The 17794-nt window shown below is 38.7% G+C and overlaps 1 protein-coding gene across 1 annotated transcript in view; it reads left to right on the top strand.

Moving 5' to 3' along the window:
• NALCN (sodium leak channel, non-selective) overlaps positions 1–17794 on the top strand; it is a gene marked incomplete at its 3' end in the record, with an annotated part of 169820 nt that overhangs the window by 103656 nt on the left and 48370 nt on the right. Inside the window, exon 10 of the mRNA XM_008583606.1 lies at positions 14328–14459. Coding sequence (XP_008581828.1) covers positions 14328–14459 — 132 coding nt within the window. The remainder of the gene's footprint in view (positions 1–14327; positions 14460–17794) is intronic.

Genomic DNA, 17794 nt, shown 5'->3' with positions numbered 1-17794 from the left:
TTAATAATATAATTAGTTATTTAGTGTCTGTTTCTCCAACCAGAGGAAACTCCACTACAGTAGGGACCACACCTGTCATGGTCACTGGTACAACTATACCTTACACGTGGTAGATGCTCAATCTGTGTTTATTAAATGAGAGCACAATCAAGTGAGAGAACAATGTGGCACCTTCTTGGCTTATGAAAGTATTTATTTGACTTCTCACTTAGGAACTGTTCTGAGTGTCTCTGGGTCTTGTCTTCAGGAACTAAAAAATCAATTGGATTGTGGCAATAACACACATTTCTATAAAAAGCATTTATTTCCATGTGCATGTCATTGGCGGTGAAAACAAGCATTACATTTGGAGTTTGTTTCTAGAAAGCACCTCTCAAAGGTTGCATGGCTTTGGATAACTTTGGATAGTTTTGCCAGCATGTCTCTTCTGAAACATGGAGGCAGAGCTTTGACAAGACTTAACTCTGACTTCTGTTATGTCTCATCGCTTTCAGAATTTTTAAAGATCTTCTTCAGCATGTGAAATAAACATGTATAGGTTTAGAAATATAGTGTTAGGAATAACGTCATTGAAAGGAACCCAAACCAATTCTATCTTAACAAAAAAGTAGAGTATATTGGAATGAACATTTGAACAGCTGTAATTAGATTGAGTTTTTAATTGTTGAAATAAATTAGAAAAATTAAGTATAACAATATACTGGCAAACTGGTGACTCAGAGTCCCTAATTGACTATTAGGAATTATTGGCTTTGTTCTTAGAGTGGAACTTCATATTTAAATTTGAAACCCAAAGTTTAATAAACAGAATAGTTTACATGAAAATCCATATATCCTACTTCTCTTATAAAACAGAATGATCTGGCAACACAGGGCTCTCATTTCCACCTGGCTATAGTCAGCTAGAGCTGAGTGGTGGCTGTCACATTAATCTAGACACAGAGTCTCTGTGTGCCTCAGTTTCCAGTTCTCCATACTGTCTCCACAGCACTGGAACTAAGTATCTTGTTTATCAATGATTCATACATTTATTTTTTTTGAAGTAGAAAAATATTTATCTTTATCCATGACTCTAAGGTGGGAAAATAAATAAGTTTATAAATACATAAATGTATAAAAGCATGAATGCATGAATGAATGAAGAAAGGGTATTTTAAGAGCACCCTGGGTTTATAGAAAACAATGAGAAGTGAACGTGCTTCTTTGTAGACATGAAGGCTGTCCCCACATGTTTACTACATAGTTCTGAGCCTGCTTTTCTCATTTGTGTCACCTGCTGGGTCTCAGAGGTATTTGTTTGGGTGACCCATGGAATAAGTTATACTAATGTAACTTTAGATCACAAAGATGGTGTAATAGCAAGAAGTGCATAAATTTTACTTATTCCAAAAGTCTGTCCATATATTGTATGTTTTTGATGTTTAAGATTTAAAAATCATAACTCAGCATAATTGGAGACTGGTTCAAATCCCCTTAAAAATGAAGGACATTAGAAAATTATCTTGGTTCTTTTTCATTCTAAATTGCTTTAGAGTCTCTAACTTTCTTTATTGGTATTATGTCTCATATTTTTTCACTTTCTTTCCTGCTTTCTGTGTCCTTGTCTAGTTTATTAGTTTGAACATCTGTCTTTCCCACCAACTATAAGTAATTAGGTAATTTAATAAAGTAAGATTAATTAATGTGGCTTAATCTTCCCCACAGCTGTTAAATTAAATGCATGATGTAATTGATGCTTCTGTGATGTTGGCTGTTTTATGTGTAACAGTTTATTATTTCCCTCTCTCTTTTTTCTCTATTGCAGGAATAAATCTATTAGGATTTTATGTATTCCAATGATCAGTGATAAGGACCAAACAGTAGCAACTTTTTTTATTGTTACCCTACATTCTTACATGTACACGAACATATATTGCATTATATCAATGTTTCAATTATTATAGTATTTCTGCTCCTTCTGTGTATTTTGGTTATGGAGATATTCACATGAATTAACGTGTATAGAGATCTTCTAACTCTTCTACAGAGTAATAGGCTCTAAAGAGTCATTTGTGCAGGAAAAATAGGCACCTTTGGTCTGCAGTTTGAAACTACAAATTCATTTTGTGTTCTGAGACACAGATTAGAACTATAATCATAGCTATAACTATAATTATAATGGGAGTCATATGCAGGCATGCAAGGAAAGGATTCAGTTATGCCCTGGGAGTGGTCTTTTCTGTGTTTATAATAAATGAAAATATGCATGCTCATAAATTGAATTGCAAAACCAAAAGTTCAGTGCAGGGGACAGGCAGAATGGTGTTGATGGCCTGGTAGGGTATGTGTGATGAGCTCTCTAATGACATGTGTTGAAGTTTTTAGTTAATCAACTTAGTGCTAGTTATGTTCATTTTTCTAGGATATTTCTCATGTTTATCCAGTTATTAGTGAAATGCATACCATGTTTAATAGGGCTAGGTCTAATAAGATACTTAGCCATGGTAAATATATGCACTTGTAGTAATTTATTTCCTAAGTTAAGCACACATAAGCAAATGTCCTGTAGCCCCTGAAACACTCCCTCCCACCCTTTGTGTTGCCTGATGTCTTTCTGCTTCTTTCTCCACTTCCCTGTGCACTGCTGGTATGCTCCTGCCGAGGGTCCCCCTTTCCTATTTTCACTCTGTGAAGAAATGCCCAGTACAGCACCTTTTCTGAGAGGGAATAAATCATGGTATTGCAGCCTCCTGGAGACGAGGTTCTGGAGACAGACATATTTTGGCTATGCTACTTATTAGTGGTGTGACCTTGGGCACGTGGATGTAAAATAGGGGATAACAATACCTCTTTCCTGGGTTTGTGAGAATCAAGTATGTATGTTCTAGTTGCAAGTGTAACCCGGCCTCCCAGGTGACTATACTTTCTGTGCCTTTTTCTCGCTCTCGGGGCCACATGATTTCTCATTATTTGTCTCTATTTTCTCATCTTGAAACGATCTTTTTTCTGTTTCTTGCATATTACCTCAATAATCAATATCACTGATTATGACTGAGTTTGGTGACCTTCCAGTCAAGGCCCCTAAAGAGACTCATCAGAAAACATCCAAAGGTGAAGGTGAACTGGGAAAAACACAGTTTTGTCGTGGGCCACCAAAAATGGGAGACATTGGCCAAAAGCAGTAGGTCATGGGAATCGAAACAGAAGCAGCAGGGGCACTTAAGCTAAGTACTCAGTTCTCCTACCGCAAAACCCAAAGTGATTTGAAACCTGCCTCCTTTATCGCTTCTGATGACCTCGCTGCCCCATCGCTGTCTGCTGGAGCCACTACTCAACCTCCTCATCAGCTTCAGGAGAGGGTAGAGAAGGGACATAACCCTTTGATTATATTAAGTAATGAGACTTGACCTCAGCAGTTATAACTCAAGGATAGTTTCCCCTAATAAACTTTGAAGCCTTACAGGACTTGAGAAGCATATTAAGGGCTAAATAGGCTATTACAGTCTGACCCAAAGCTCAAATCACCATGTATAAGACAGATTTTTTAAGAAAACACCACATAATTTCCATGTACTTACAAATGAACAATTTGTAAATTGGTGCCATTACACGGTATAATATTAAGCCATTTCCTTGCATTTAAAACATATGTATATTCTGACATGGTTGATAAACACAGATATGAAAATACCTATGTATCTACCATTTGAAATAATAATAGCTAACATTTATTGACCTCTCATTATGTGTCCATCACATAGGTTTTATAGGTATTACATTACTTATTGCTCCTCACAGCACCATAAATGTAGGTACCAGTATGATATGTTTTACAAATGAGGAGGTTGAGGCACAGAGGTCACAGTAGTTCAATGAAGGTTACGTAGCCAGTTTCTGGCTGGGATTTTAATCTCAGTCTACTTTACATTCCCAACACTTCATTTCCATCACTATGTATTATCCTACGGTAAGGATGTGCCCCAGTGTGTTCATTTATTCATTCATTCTCCTATTGATGATATTAGGGTTGTTTTTTATTGTTTGGCTGTTGCAGACATTCTCAGACCTTTCTTGTTTGTGTCTTTTTATGCACATGGGTGAGAATTATTATAACATATAAAGGTAGGACAGTGACTGCTGGGTTAAAGGATATGGACACCTTTGACTAGGAGATATTACCAACGGTTCCCCAGATACCGGTGCCACTTTTACGCCCCGAGCAGCTTGTGAGACTGCTCACTCTTTCACATTCTTGTCTACACTTGGTGTCATCAGGCTTTTACATCTGGTGGCATGAAATGGTGTCTCATAATATTAAATGTGCTTCTCCCTGAGTACAGCCCACAGATGGGGAGCATTTTTTTTTACATGTATTCATGAGCCACTTGTAATTCCCATATATTGCAAATAATGTCATTGGCCCATGTATCTGCTGATTTTTCTAAATGATTTTCATAAATTGTGTGCATTTCTAAAGGGTATATTGCTTCTGTTTAAATAAGAAGACATTAAAATATTAGACACAAAGATAAATTCAAAATATTAATTCTTGACACATGAATGTTCATTTGTACATCTACCATCTTTAATCAATAAGGCAATGCTTTTTATGTGGTAGCCCTAAAACCATTTACAAAGTTTCTTCAATGTGTACTTAAGTTTGAGTCTCAGAAAAGTGAAAAGATATAATTGACTCTTTTAGCATCAAACCAACCAACTAGGTAGCTGTTTAAACACTATTTTAACATAAGCAACAGCTGCGGGAAAGGGTCATGCCAGTGCATGGTAAATAGATCTCTGCTAAACTGGAGCCTCATTCCTCAGCTGCTGCTGTGACAAGCCACTGCCCCTCACCTCTCAGGTAGGAGTTTTCATCTCCTGACAATTTGACAGATGTGGCTGCACACTTCTGCACCATCTTCCAACAGTTTTCCAGTGATCTATTGTCATGAAGAAAGTTTCTGACAAGAAAATCAAAGTATGCATGAGCCCTGGCAGGCTGAGCTCAGTTTCTCTCTTACCATCCCATCGCGTGCCGCCTTCGGTAAAGAACAGAGGCAGTAGGCTCTTACCATAAGTAGACCAAATTGTGACAGTTTTATTATGGTAGTGTTCTAATGCTTTTTGAGAAATTTTCCATTGAAGGCAAAGATTGGGAGAAGGTGGACTGTGTGACATATATACTTCAAGTGATGAAGTGACATCCTAGACACTTCTGAAAATGTGTCTTTTTAATGAACCTTCCCATAAACTGGCAGATAATTTCGAGAACAGATGGAGCCCATGAGAATGTAGATTCCCTCCCCAAGCTAAGCTCTTCTATACTTACAGACCAGTGTGAGAAGACAGTGTGGTCCACTAAGACAGCATGGCTGAAGAGCACCTGGGACCATGTGCTTAGTCTCTCTGAGCCTCAGTTGCCTTACCTGAAAAGAGGGCATAATAACAGCTCTCAGGGAATAAGAAGAATTAGAAATGATGTACATAAAATACCTGGCACAATGTGTGGGGTGTTGTGGGTCACTTAGAATCAGCATCGTGAGGAGGGGATAACCTGGTGACTGTCACTGGCAGAGACTTATTGCTGGGACAGGTACAGTGAGGCTTCTACAGCTGACCATCACTCTGGGTCTTCTTGTGCCCAAGGCTGAACAGTGCAGCTTCTTGGAATATGCAAACAGGAGATTATATTATTTGAAACAGCAAGATTGTATTACTTGAACATGGGTGTCTTCATTTGTTTTAGTCACACTGTGTTAATACATTCTAAAAACAGGGTCAGGATGAGAGGGTCCTGGGGACATCATCTAGTTTAGAGCATCCTTCTTATCAGAGTTCTTGCCGAGACACTTTGGGGAAGCTGCCTTTCTGGAGCTTGGCTCATGGCCCAATCGGCTGTGTTGAGAGAACCAATGTTGCTTTCATTTAACGCAGAAGCTAGAGAAATGTATAGCCCCTGAGGCTACTTTCCTTAGAAGAAAGCAGAAAATGCTTCATGACCAATTCAGTACAGGGGGGAATCAAGTCATGTCAAAAATGGTTGTTGAATCTACTATGTGTCTAGCATTGCAGAAACCCAGTACTGAACTCCATGGGAACACTAGGCTAAAAATAATATTGATGTGCTTTAATTTCCTTCTTATTCTACTCTTTTTCTAGACACCAGGGAGCATAAGAGGAAAATACATGGAAGAACTAACCCTTTGATTTTTATTATTATCCGTGTCCACCAAATAAGCAAGGTCAACACATCATTGTTGAAAAGCGAAGATTTTAGCATTTTCATTCCTAATTTTTTTCAAAGTCAATTATGAAGTCATGTAGGGACATTGAGGTCCTAATCCTTAAATTACAGTTTAGCTAATTGGAAGGTTTTTGTACAGGTCTTCATTTACTTCTCCTTTCTCCCACTAATCCGTAAATGTATGGCCACAAAGTGCAAGGAAACAATGAGATATTAAATGGTGTTCTGTAAGACAGTTTAAATTGTGAATATCCATTATGACATTGTACTCCAGAAAATACATTTTGTCCTAAATGGAAGCTTTCACAAAGAAAATACAGCGTGGTTTAAATAAATTCAGGACAGGCGATTTTATTGGACAGCATATAAGAAATGTTTTATTTTAAATATTCCTTACTTCAACTTATCTACAGATCCCTGTAGTCTTAATGACAATCTCCCAATGCCCAGAAATGGCTTTTATGTGCTTCTGATGATTAGTCAGGCATCATAGCTATGCGAGTGCAATAGTGTCAGAAGTTGTGATGAGTCTGTAAATGGCAGAATGGGACTACATAAATACAGCCCAGCCTACACGCTAAGCTAAGCATCTCGAAATAGATTATTGAATGGTGTCTCCTTCCTACAAGGGTCATTATTTATGATTAAAGCATGAGTTTTTAAAAGCCCCACAACAGAGTACTGCTCCAGAAAGGTGCCAGAAGAGCTGGGGCAGCTGGGTGATTAACAACCAACTTGAAGTGGGGGGTCCTGACTATTAGCACCTTTTCCTTTCCATGGAGTAAACACTCCCACCATGGCCAGTTTCAGTTCACCAGCATGACATTACTGAACACAAAGCTGGGAGAGGTGCTGGCAACTGCAGCTCCAGCGCACCACTGGTGGGGCAAACTGTGTTCCCCACCACCTTTGGTGGCAGATGGCATAGACGTGCCTATGCATATATGAAAACATTGCAAAATGTTGCTTGCAAAAACTATGATCTTTTAATGCCTCCATCTGAAGCACATAGTTTCCAAGATCACTGCAGAGGGGAAGAGAGAGTTTGGAGAAGGCACACCCGTTCTCAAAGGACACACATCTTCCATTCCTGTTCTAGTGATGAGAACCAATCCCATGGCCTCACTTCAGCACTAATGAGTTGAGTGAGGTAGTTAGCTATATGCCTGGGATGAGGAAACCAGCTTGGTAGGTACATTAGATTTTGCTAAACAACAAGGCACCCTAAAACTCAGCAGCTTAAAAAACAAACGCTAAGTTGCGCAGGTGCATTTGCAAATCAGCTGAGCAGCCCTGCTGGTCTGAGCTCATCTCAGCTGACCACAGCCTGGCTCAGGCGTGCATTGAGGTGGGTCAGCCACACGTGAGTTTGCATCTCTGCTTCTGGGCATGGCTGGCTGGCAGCAGGGGTGAAGAGGACAACGGGATCCATGGCCACCATGCACAGGCCAGGCTGGGGTGTTGATGTGGTGGCTGATGTTCCAAGAGCGGCCACAGTCAGTCCTAACACACAAGTATTTTCCAAGTCTCTGCTTACCTCACCTTTGCTACCATCTCACCAACCAAAACAAGTTGCCAGGCGGGGGTGGATACAGGGAGGTGGGTTCAATTGGAGGCCACCAGGCTCTTCCACACAAGCTAACAGAAAAGGGCCACAAGAAACGATGACATTGTGTAGTGCTAAATATACTAACTATCCTGATTTGAGCATCACATATTGCACTCAGGTATTGATATTCAACTCTGTACCCCACAGATATGTACAATCAACTATGTTACAATAAATAAATAAATATTAACACGTACTTCTTAAAAAAAAAAGGAAGTAAAAGAAATTTGAAAATCACTGGATTAATATTATAATCAATCCTGCGTAGTGCTGTTTCTTTTCCACTAGTCATATATTTCTTCTTGTTAAAATCTAGTTTGTGTTGTAGACTTAGGAGCTGTTGATTGAAAAATATTATTAATAATAATAAATATTTGTTTGTCAGTTTATAATTTGACAGCTAGCCTTACTCTTATAGAGTGAGAGTTATACTCATGCTGGCCAAGAGATAACAGGCTTTTATGAAACCCTCTTTCTTCTTGCTATACTTTGACTTCCATATGTTCAGGATTCTCTTACCTCACTTTCTGTTCCAAGGGCAGAGCAAACCACTGAGGCCGTAGCAGCTGGCAGGGGGGCCATGGTGTCATAGACTCTCCGGGCCTTTTTGGGGAATTACTTGTGGATCCCCTTCTATCCTGGCTCTCTAAGGACATGCCAGGGACAGATGGATGGAAAAGGCAGGATCTCTAAGGACATCCAGTGGTTTGTTTTTAGTATTGATATAAATACATATTGGAAAAATTATTTTATATATTGTTTTAGAAGTAAAGAATATCCAGATGTCTTCTAAATGAGGGACATGAAAGATGCACACTTGCAAACGGGAGATTTATTTTAGGTTTTATGCATTTGGTCTTTTACATTATGTTCTTGTGCTCATGGCTCATACACAAGATGGTTTCTGAGAATTTCGTCTTGTAATTGCATTGTTCTCCAAATATCTTCATTTTGAATTCCAATTAAGACACAACTTTTAGTACATGGATGATGCAATGTTGGGTGGATGAAACTTTTTTTAACAAGGTAGGATATTTTATCCCCTCAAGCAGCAATTTAAAGAAAGATTGGATTCTGAGCTGTATTGTTCATTATCCTGATTTATACTTATTGTGGCCTGCAAGGCCACACTTTTGGTTTGGTGGGTGTTTGTCTATAGTTTTCAGAATCTTTAAGGCACTATTTCATAGGAAAAATTACTGGAGAAATTTAATAGAAAGAGCTTCTACGAAGTACTGAAACATTTATGCCACAAGAAAATGAGGGGGCCGGCCCGGTGGCGCACTGGATAGTGCGCCACTTGGGAAGCACGGCGGCGCTCCCGCCCGAGGGTTCAGTTCCCACATACAGACCGGTTCCCGCTCACTGGCTGAGTGAGGCGCGGGAGCAACACCGAGTGTTGCAATCCCATTGCCGGTCCCTGGTCCGGTACGGGGGCAACACTGAGGGTTGCGATCCGTTGCCAGACACGGAAAAAAACAAAAAAAAAAAAAGAAAATGAGATAGCTTTAGACCTTTGTGAAAGTCCATAAATTTTTATGGTTCATCTCAAGACTAGTTATCCCTTCCACTTGATTTCTCATGTTATACCTTCTTACCTTCCCCATAAGCTTGTGTCTCTTTAAATCCTTAGAGTGTTTTCCAATACAGAAATAATAGTAAGAGTTATGAACTGCAAGATGCCTGCTATGAGCTAGACTATATACTAAATAGTCTCATTTATATTCATATTACAACCTAGAGATGTAGATATTATCCTATCCATTTCCTATATGAGGAAACTGAGTCAGAGAGCTTTAAACCAGACATAGAGCCAAGATTAAACTCAGCTCGACCGGGCGTTAAATACGACATTCCTTACACCATGGTGGCCTTATGTCTTTCCATAACAGATTGTCTTCAGCTTCCAAATATAGGGTTCGTGTACTTACACCTTCTAGTGAACCACAAACACTTGGCAAGGAAGCTGTTTCTCATTCTTTTTTAATATATAGAGCAGTGTTAGATGCATTGTGACTGCCAGGTAGAAGGCAAGAGAGCACCTATTTGGGAACCAAAACATCTGAGACTACTTTCTAACTCTGTGACCTTGGAAATCTACCTATCATTTCTAAGCCCGTTTCTCCATATGTAAAAGAAGATAGCGAAAGTACCTGTATCAGCAGGGTTTAAATGATGTTACTGCATCAACACATAATATGCTTGGAATAAAGCTTGGCACAAACGAAGCACTCAAAGAAACATTAACTCTTCTTTTGATAAAATATCTTGTTGGTGTCGATTTAATTGCGTGAGGAGCCCTATCCATGTTTGGCTTAGAGGTCACAGTCTCGTTTCGTTTCATTTCATGGTAGAACTCAGAACTGATGTAAGAAGAGAAGGCTCCCTTGTTCTGCTTGAGGTGGGACTCAGGGCCATTGCTCCAGACCCACCGTTTCCTCATGCTTTCCAACACAAGCAAGATGAAACCTGTGGTTGGTGTAGTGAGTTTTATTTATTTATTCTTTATTTTCATTTTTGCTGGCCAGTACAGAGATCAAACCCCAGTCCGTGGTGTTATCAGCACGATGCTCTAACCAACTGAGCTAGCTGGCCAGTACAGTATAGTGAGTTTTATATTTGTAGTAATACATTTTACAGAGAACCTACTGCTGAGTTACCTTGAGTGGAACCTTTCGGTCAGGTAGAATTTGTAGCCCTGAGCACTTGTATATAATCATATTTCATAGGAGACAATTTGAACTGTCAAGAATCACTGACAATACTGTAGTAGCTTCCTACTGCTGCTTAGCAAATTACCAAAGACTTAGTGACCTAAAATGACACAAGTGTATTATCTTACAGTTCTGCAGGTCAGAAGTCCGAAATAGGTTTCCCTGAGCTAAAATCAAGGTATCAGCAAGGCTGCGTTACTTTTGGAGACTCTAAGGAAGTGACGGTTTCCTTGCCTTTTCCCGATTCTAGAGGCCACCTGCCTTCCTTGACTTTGTGCAAGAGTCTGAGATGGTGTCTTCATAATGCCCCCAGAAGGTTTAAAAACCAGCATGTACTTTTGTCTTCATGAAGCCAAACCGGTTTAGTTGATTTTTGATCTTGGGGTTGGGTGGAGGAGTGGCGACGAGGTTGGCATCCGTTTTTGTGCTGGTGTATCCTAGCATATTACCATAACACCCCAGCCAGCATTGGTTACATTCCATTTTAGTCATTACTGACTTTTAGAATCACTGAATTATAAAGTTTTAAATCATTTTACAGACAATCCAGTTTAATCTGCTACTCAAAGAGTGTCCTCTCCAACAGTGCTCCTTATATTTAATGCACACATGAATCTCCTGGGGCCTGAGATCCTGTATTTCTAATAAGCTCCCAAGATGCTGCTCTCCAGGGACCACACGCTCTAGAGCATTCCTGACAGATATTGCTGCCTTGGGGATTATTCTATTATAGTCTCTTCATATTTTGGTAATTCCAACTGTCACATACACAAATAAGTAGTTCTTGGATGAAAGCCGAACTAAAAACATATTCTGAACTTGTCTAATTTTACAAAAATGTAAGCCAGAATGACATTGCTAATGAGGGAAACTTTAAAAAATTAAATACTATGTAGGATCTGAAGAGCCTTATAATAAATATATATAAATAGAAATATATAAATGTACATACACATATGAATATATGTATATATGTGGACTCATATATACATGTATATGTACGTGTGCATCTCCAAATATAGATAGGTAGATAGATTCTACATTAAATAATATAATTGTGAAAACTTCAAGTTACATAATACTTTATGGCACTGATTCAACTTGCACATTTTTCCTTTGTATTAAGTTTTTTTTTAGAAAATAAAAAAATTGAAGGGTACAGATTGGTGCTGTCCTGTAGATATAAGGATGAGTCTAAATGTCATGTTACCAGCCCTTTTGCATTAAGGAAAGTGGTAGCCAGTTGAATTGAATTGAGTAGGACGTATGCTACTAGCTTTAACTTTAAAGCGGGAGTTGCTGATTTTAATATTTAAATTTAGCTGCTGCACATACTTATCACCTTAATTCTTATTTAATATTTGAAAGTTATTACTCTGGAGAAAGTCAGCTAGGCAACGGTGATTATAGTGTATCAAAATCTATTGTAAGTGATTATTTTAATGACTCTGTTCCAACAGGGACACATAGACATTCAGACAAAAAACAACCTAATTATAATGACAGCACCAAAGTGAGGCTGTGACAGTCACAAAACCAATTTAAAAGTTTTTTGACAGCTATGGCTAAAAGCTTTGTTTGGGCCTTTCAGTAATAACAGTTTACTTAAGACATAAATCCACAGCTAAGGAAAATAGAAAGAGAAAGTTGTGGCTTTTCTGTCATGCAGATAAAAAGAAAATCAGCTGAAATGTTTTTAATAGAACATTATGTTGAAAAGGGTATAGAAAAAGAATAATAGTTATGGAATTTAACTCACACAATGCAAGAAAGACTAAACAACAATAAAAATTCTAATGAGAATAAAAACTTGCCAACTGATTTGCTTATCTGTGTTATGAAGGTCAGCAGTTCCTGCAAGTGAATTGATGTTCATATGAGCATGTTGATTGGCAGTTCTGGAATTTGATTTTGTATTACCTATAAAATAAAGTGAAAAACAAATGGGTAGAAGAATGCATCAAGAGCCATGGTGACAGGAAGCCTTACTGAAAATTTGCTTTTCCAATGACTCTGACATCTTTCAGATTATTACACCCTTATCTCTTATTTATCTCTCTCTGTTCAGGACTCAGTCAGAAGATATGTAACATAATTAATTCTTTGACCTCAGGCAATTAATTTCTCATTACTGGACAGAAAAATATTTGATTCACAGAACTGCATTTATTTGTCCTGCAAGCCTTTATGGGACTCTTGTAATGCACAAGCACTGTTCTAAGCATTTGCAAATACTGACTCTTTTAAAAGTGATAACAACTCTTTGAATTAGGTACCACTATCTCCACTTTACTGATGAGAAAACTGAGGCACAGAGAGTTTAAGTAACTTGCCCAGGGCCTCAGCGTCACAAAGAGGTGGAGTTTCAGTGCCAGGCAACTTGGCCCGTTCTGTTCATGAGGACTGCAGGGCGACAAAGACCCACTGGAGATGCATAGACGTGGTGGCAGTGCTCAGAGGAGGCCATCCTTTTTCTCTGATCTTGTTTTCAGGTTCTGCTTCAGTTAGGCTCTTTTACTTGCAAAAACTGAAGAATTTGCAGGGCAGATCATACACTAATGGCACATGTCCATAAGTACTGAGAAGAAATGTGGCCCCGGAAAGAGGATGTGTGGGGCGCTAGTCTCTGGGCAGTTGGCGCCAAGTGCCATGACTCAGTGGTTTGCTGTTAGGGGCTCAGCTCCTTGCCATAAGTCGGCTTCTCTCTCCTCCTGCCTCTGCCCAGCACCTTCAGCCTCTACTCTCTCCACTTAGATAGTCACTCCCCAACAGTAGGCAGTGGGTTCTAGAATGGAATTTCAATAGAAGGGCACAGAGCTGGGTTCTGCTGTCTACTTGCTGTGTGACCCTGGACAAATGACTTAATCTCTCTGAATGCTCTATAAAATATGAGTAATATATCCCATCGTGTAGGGATATGGTAGAGATTACAAGAGCTAAAATAATATCTGTATAATATGGCCTGGAACATAGTAAGTGCTCAATACATGGTAGCCATTATAATAATAGGCATTAATTTTAAATGCTTGATCATCTCCATCTCAACAGAAGCAATAGGCTTGGACAAAACCAAATCATGGGTCCACCTTCAATAACTGTGTGACAGTGGGAAACTCATTTAACTTCTTTGAGCCTCAGTTTCCTTATCTATAAAATTAGAATAACTTCCTAGGGCTATTTTGATTATTAAATAAGTTAATTTATGTAAAGCACCCAGAAAAGCACTAGGAACACAGCAAGTACAATATAGACATCAGTTATTTTTAGTTATGGCATAATTTTTAACAAATATTTATGGAAGTAAGTAAAAAATAAGTAAATCTTAGGTTTCTCCCACTTTTTCAGTTTTATGATCATCTCTAAAATGTTTTCAACCCCAGTAGTTTTCTTTCTTAACACAAAATAAAGCAATACTTGTTTTGTGGTATTTACTTTTTAAAAATCATTTCTCCATACAGTCAGAATTAAAGATTAAAAAACTACCTAACCAAACAATGAAAATTAAGAAGCAGGCTATACACAAATTAAATGAAATATGTTTTCCATTTTCAACCAAAAGCCTCAAACTATCTTCCTAGTCATTTTTTAGCCACCCAAAGAAAAAGATTCCTTTCCTCGCACCATTCAGCACTAAGGGACATTTATCAAGTTATCTTCGAAGCCCTGCTTTGCATAGCAGCATATCACAAAGAAGTTGTGGATTGAGGTCTAAGCATATGAATTACATGTAATCACGAGATTTATTTCTCTATTAAGAGTCTGTCTGGTTTTGCCTTCTCAGAAAATGATGAGGTCATCAGTTTTCCACATGTTTATCCTGAGCATGGTGACAGTGGATGTGATCGTTGCTGCCAGCAACTACCACAAAGGAGAAAACTTCAGGAGGCAGAACGATGAGTTCTACCTGGCAGAGGTAAGCAGCTCGCTGGACTGCGTGTCACTTCTCAGGGTAAAGGTGACCTCGGAGAGTGCCTTTTATAAATGTGAAGATTGTAGCTGGTTGGTTACTTGGCTTCCACCAAAACGGATACACTGCTTCTTCCACCAAAGTGTTGCCTCGGGTCACTGTGTTGACTGATTCATTTCCTGTCACCAGGAGCCTGAGCAATCTTCCCCACAGTGTGTCCTGTTGCCATGGTAACCCTTTGTTCCTGGGTCTTACTCTTGTGCTCTTGCTGTTTTTTATCCACTCTCATCTTCCCTTCCTTAATCACGTTGCATTCACTTGTCTCCTACTAAGTGTAAGCAAGCATGGATTCAGAACATTATAAATGAGCAAGTCAGCTCAGCAACACCAAGGAGGAGGCTGGGGGGTGGGGGGGAATTTAAAGAGATAATACAATAATTATTGTACTAGAAACTGAGTTATTACAACTTGCACTGAAGATACTAATTCAGGAGCAGGTAGGTTTAATGATTCAATAAACATCTCTGTGGCATGCTACATACCATATTAGTTCTGGAATAGTACTTCTTATTGATTGAGTCACTTTTCTAATATTTGATTCTGAAATATTTTTTAATGATTTAAGGAGACCAGTTCTTATTATAAAAAATTATACCTAAAATATATCTCAGAATTCAATAGTTATATATTTATGGAAAAATTGACATGTAGAAACCCATTCATCATATAAGTGGGGTATACATACACAGCTGTGCTACACTTCAATAAACCCAATATATGAAAAAGTAAACTGTTTTTTTAAAAAAAAGGCAGACAAGTTGCAATTTATTTTTATTACAAAAGCATCTTTTGCATAAAAAAATCAATTTACCATATAGTTGAGTTCTCTTAGATATCCAGATTTCCCCAAGTGCACTTAAAAATGGGTATAGTTAATAAAAATTCAGCCCACTCACACACAAACTTTTCTGAAAAAGAATTGATTGCATATAACTATTGAGTGTAAACATCTGTGTGGATATCAAGAAACTTTTAAGTAGTCACTTATGAGTTCCCCTCCTCATGTAAGTTTGTTTCCTGTAACGAGATATCATTAATACTGAACTTTCACTGTACTGGAGTCTCTGTGCTGTGATACTTGCCTAATAGCTTCCTGGTATGCAGAGCTTCTGGACTAGCAAGAAATGTAGACAGTAAACAAAAACAAGATTTTTATACTGTGCAGAACCAATGACAGGCTCATGAAGAAATTATATCCAGCCCACCACCTGGAAAATAGGTACCATTTTACTGTAAATGCAGGACACAAGGAATGGATTGTCATTCAAAGCAGAGAAAAACATGGACCAATAGTATTATTTGCAGGTAAATTCCTAACACGGGGATGGGTTGCTGAAGGAATCCCAACTGAGTCATTTCTGTTTTTCCTCTGAAGTAGGAAGCAGGGTCTGCCTCTGACCTGGTGATGAGACAGTAAGGTGGGAACTTGAGTGGAAAGAGGGGAGAGATGAGGAACTGCGGAGTCAGCCAGAAATTAATTAAAGAGACAGCAAATGAACACTAAAGATCCAGCCAAATTTTGAGATGACAAATATACAGTGATACCAATTTAGACAGATATGTGACTTTTTTAGGCCTTGTGTAAGAAGGGAGAAAGGCAACATTTAAAATGATCCAGCTTGTGAATCTTCTTTAAGGTGGTGGAGCTGAGAGGTGAGGGGATAAAGGATATGGGTGACTGGCACAGGAGTTGAAACAACAACCCTCTGGTCTAGGCTGAAAATGGACAGAAGGGCAAATAAGAGGAAAATAAAAGAACAAAAGTGAGAGATCAATGGTCCTTACACAGTCAATGAGCAGGTATGGCTGGGGTGATGGGATAAGAGAGCTAGAAGGGAAAGATGGGATTAAGAATGGGATCCAGGATTTTCCAATTCTAGAGCAATTCTGGGTAACTAAATACAAAGTCTAGGATATCATATGGATGTGGGTGGCTTAAACATACTGATGGAATCAGGGAAAAACCGAAAAGAAGCTGTCAACTCTGAGGTGGTGTCCGAATCTTCATATGGACATTGAAGTCATTCAGAGTGAGGCAGTTAGTTCTTGGAGAAAAGAGTGTAGTCAGGGGGCCACGTCCAGGGGCGTGTGAGAGTGACTGCTGGAGGTCCGTGGAGGGCAGCCACAGGACGGTGATGAAGAGAACATTTCAACTTGATGGAGTAAATCTCAAAGGAGTGTTGAGGAGTACTGAATGGGACGTCTCTTCCTCGTCCAAATAGTACGCAGGCTACATGGGCCATCGAACATGAGCATCCTCTTCTGGAGAGGGCTGTGGGGGAAAGCCATGCATTTGGGAGAGAATCATCTGGAAGCAGATTCTGTGAATGGAGATTGAGAATGTAGAGGAAAATATTTAACAAAGAAAGAAAGAGCCAGAAGTTAGTTAAAGGCTCAGGGTAGAGAGGTAGGAAGAAGATGGGTGAGGTGGAAGAATTATACTCAAGGTTAAAAGGCTGATGGCAACAAATCCAGAGAATAAACACAGAAATGACCACAGGGAATTTGGGTTATGGTAATCTCTCTGGGAGGAGTAATCTGCACTTGCTCCTTGGGGAGTTCTGAAATTAAAGATTGCATTCATATTGCTTTTGCAGCCCGGCCCAGGGTGGGTACTTGGTCATACTAAAACAATGCCGTAGAATAAGGAAATAGGCCATCCGCATTGAGAATAGAAAGAAAGAGATTCCTTCAGTAAATTTTACCCCATTTTTTCACTTACAAAATTGATCTTTTTCCTAATGTGTTTATGAATTTTAGATGATTTATCGTCATACTGTCAGAAATTCCAACAAAATGTTAAGTAATTTAATATTGTAGAGTTTACCAATCACTATTTAAGTGCATTGGTAGAGTCCAGGGGTAGTTGATAAATTTTTCTTTGTTTGTATATAGTATTAAAAATTAAAAACAATAACAACAGAGAGACAGGAAGGTATAGCAGAATCTAGTCTATATTATGTGTCTGATAATTGTTGCACTCTCCATAAATCACGGAAAGTAAATTTGATTTTAATAAACTAGGCAGTGAGATAAGCTCTGGAGATAGGCCATATGGCATAGTGCTTGTAGCTAACTATTCTGTATTGAATACTTAGAATTTTCTAAGAGGGTAGATCTCATGTTCAGTGTTATTATTATACCTAATAATAATAATAATGGGTTGGGAGGAAACTGGGAGGTCATGGATGTGTCTATGGCATTGATGATGATGGTTTTGCAGGTGTATGTTTATTCCCAAACTCATCAAGTTGATACATCACATAAATACAGTTCAATAA

This window comes from Galeopterus variegatus, unplaced genomic scaffold (genome assembly GCF_000696425.1).
Source record: "Galeopterus variegatus unplaced genomic scaffold, G_variegatus-3.0.2 Scaffold8, whole genome shotgun sequence".
In the NCBI taxonomy this organism is placed as follows: domain Eukaryota; kingdom Metazoa; phylum Chordata; class Mammalia; order Dermoptera; family Cynocephalidae; genus Galeopterus; species Galeopterus variegatus.
Note: the sequence above shows the minus strand (reverse complement) of the source record. Positions and strands in the feature narration are given on the sequence as shown.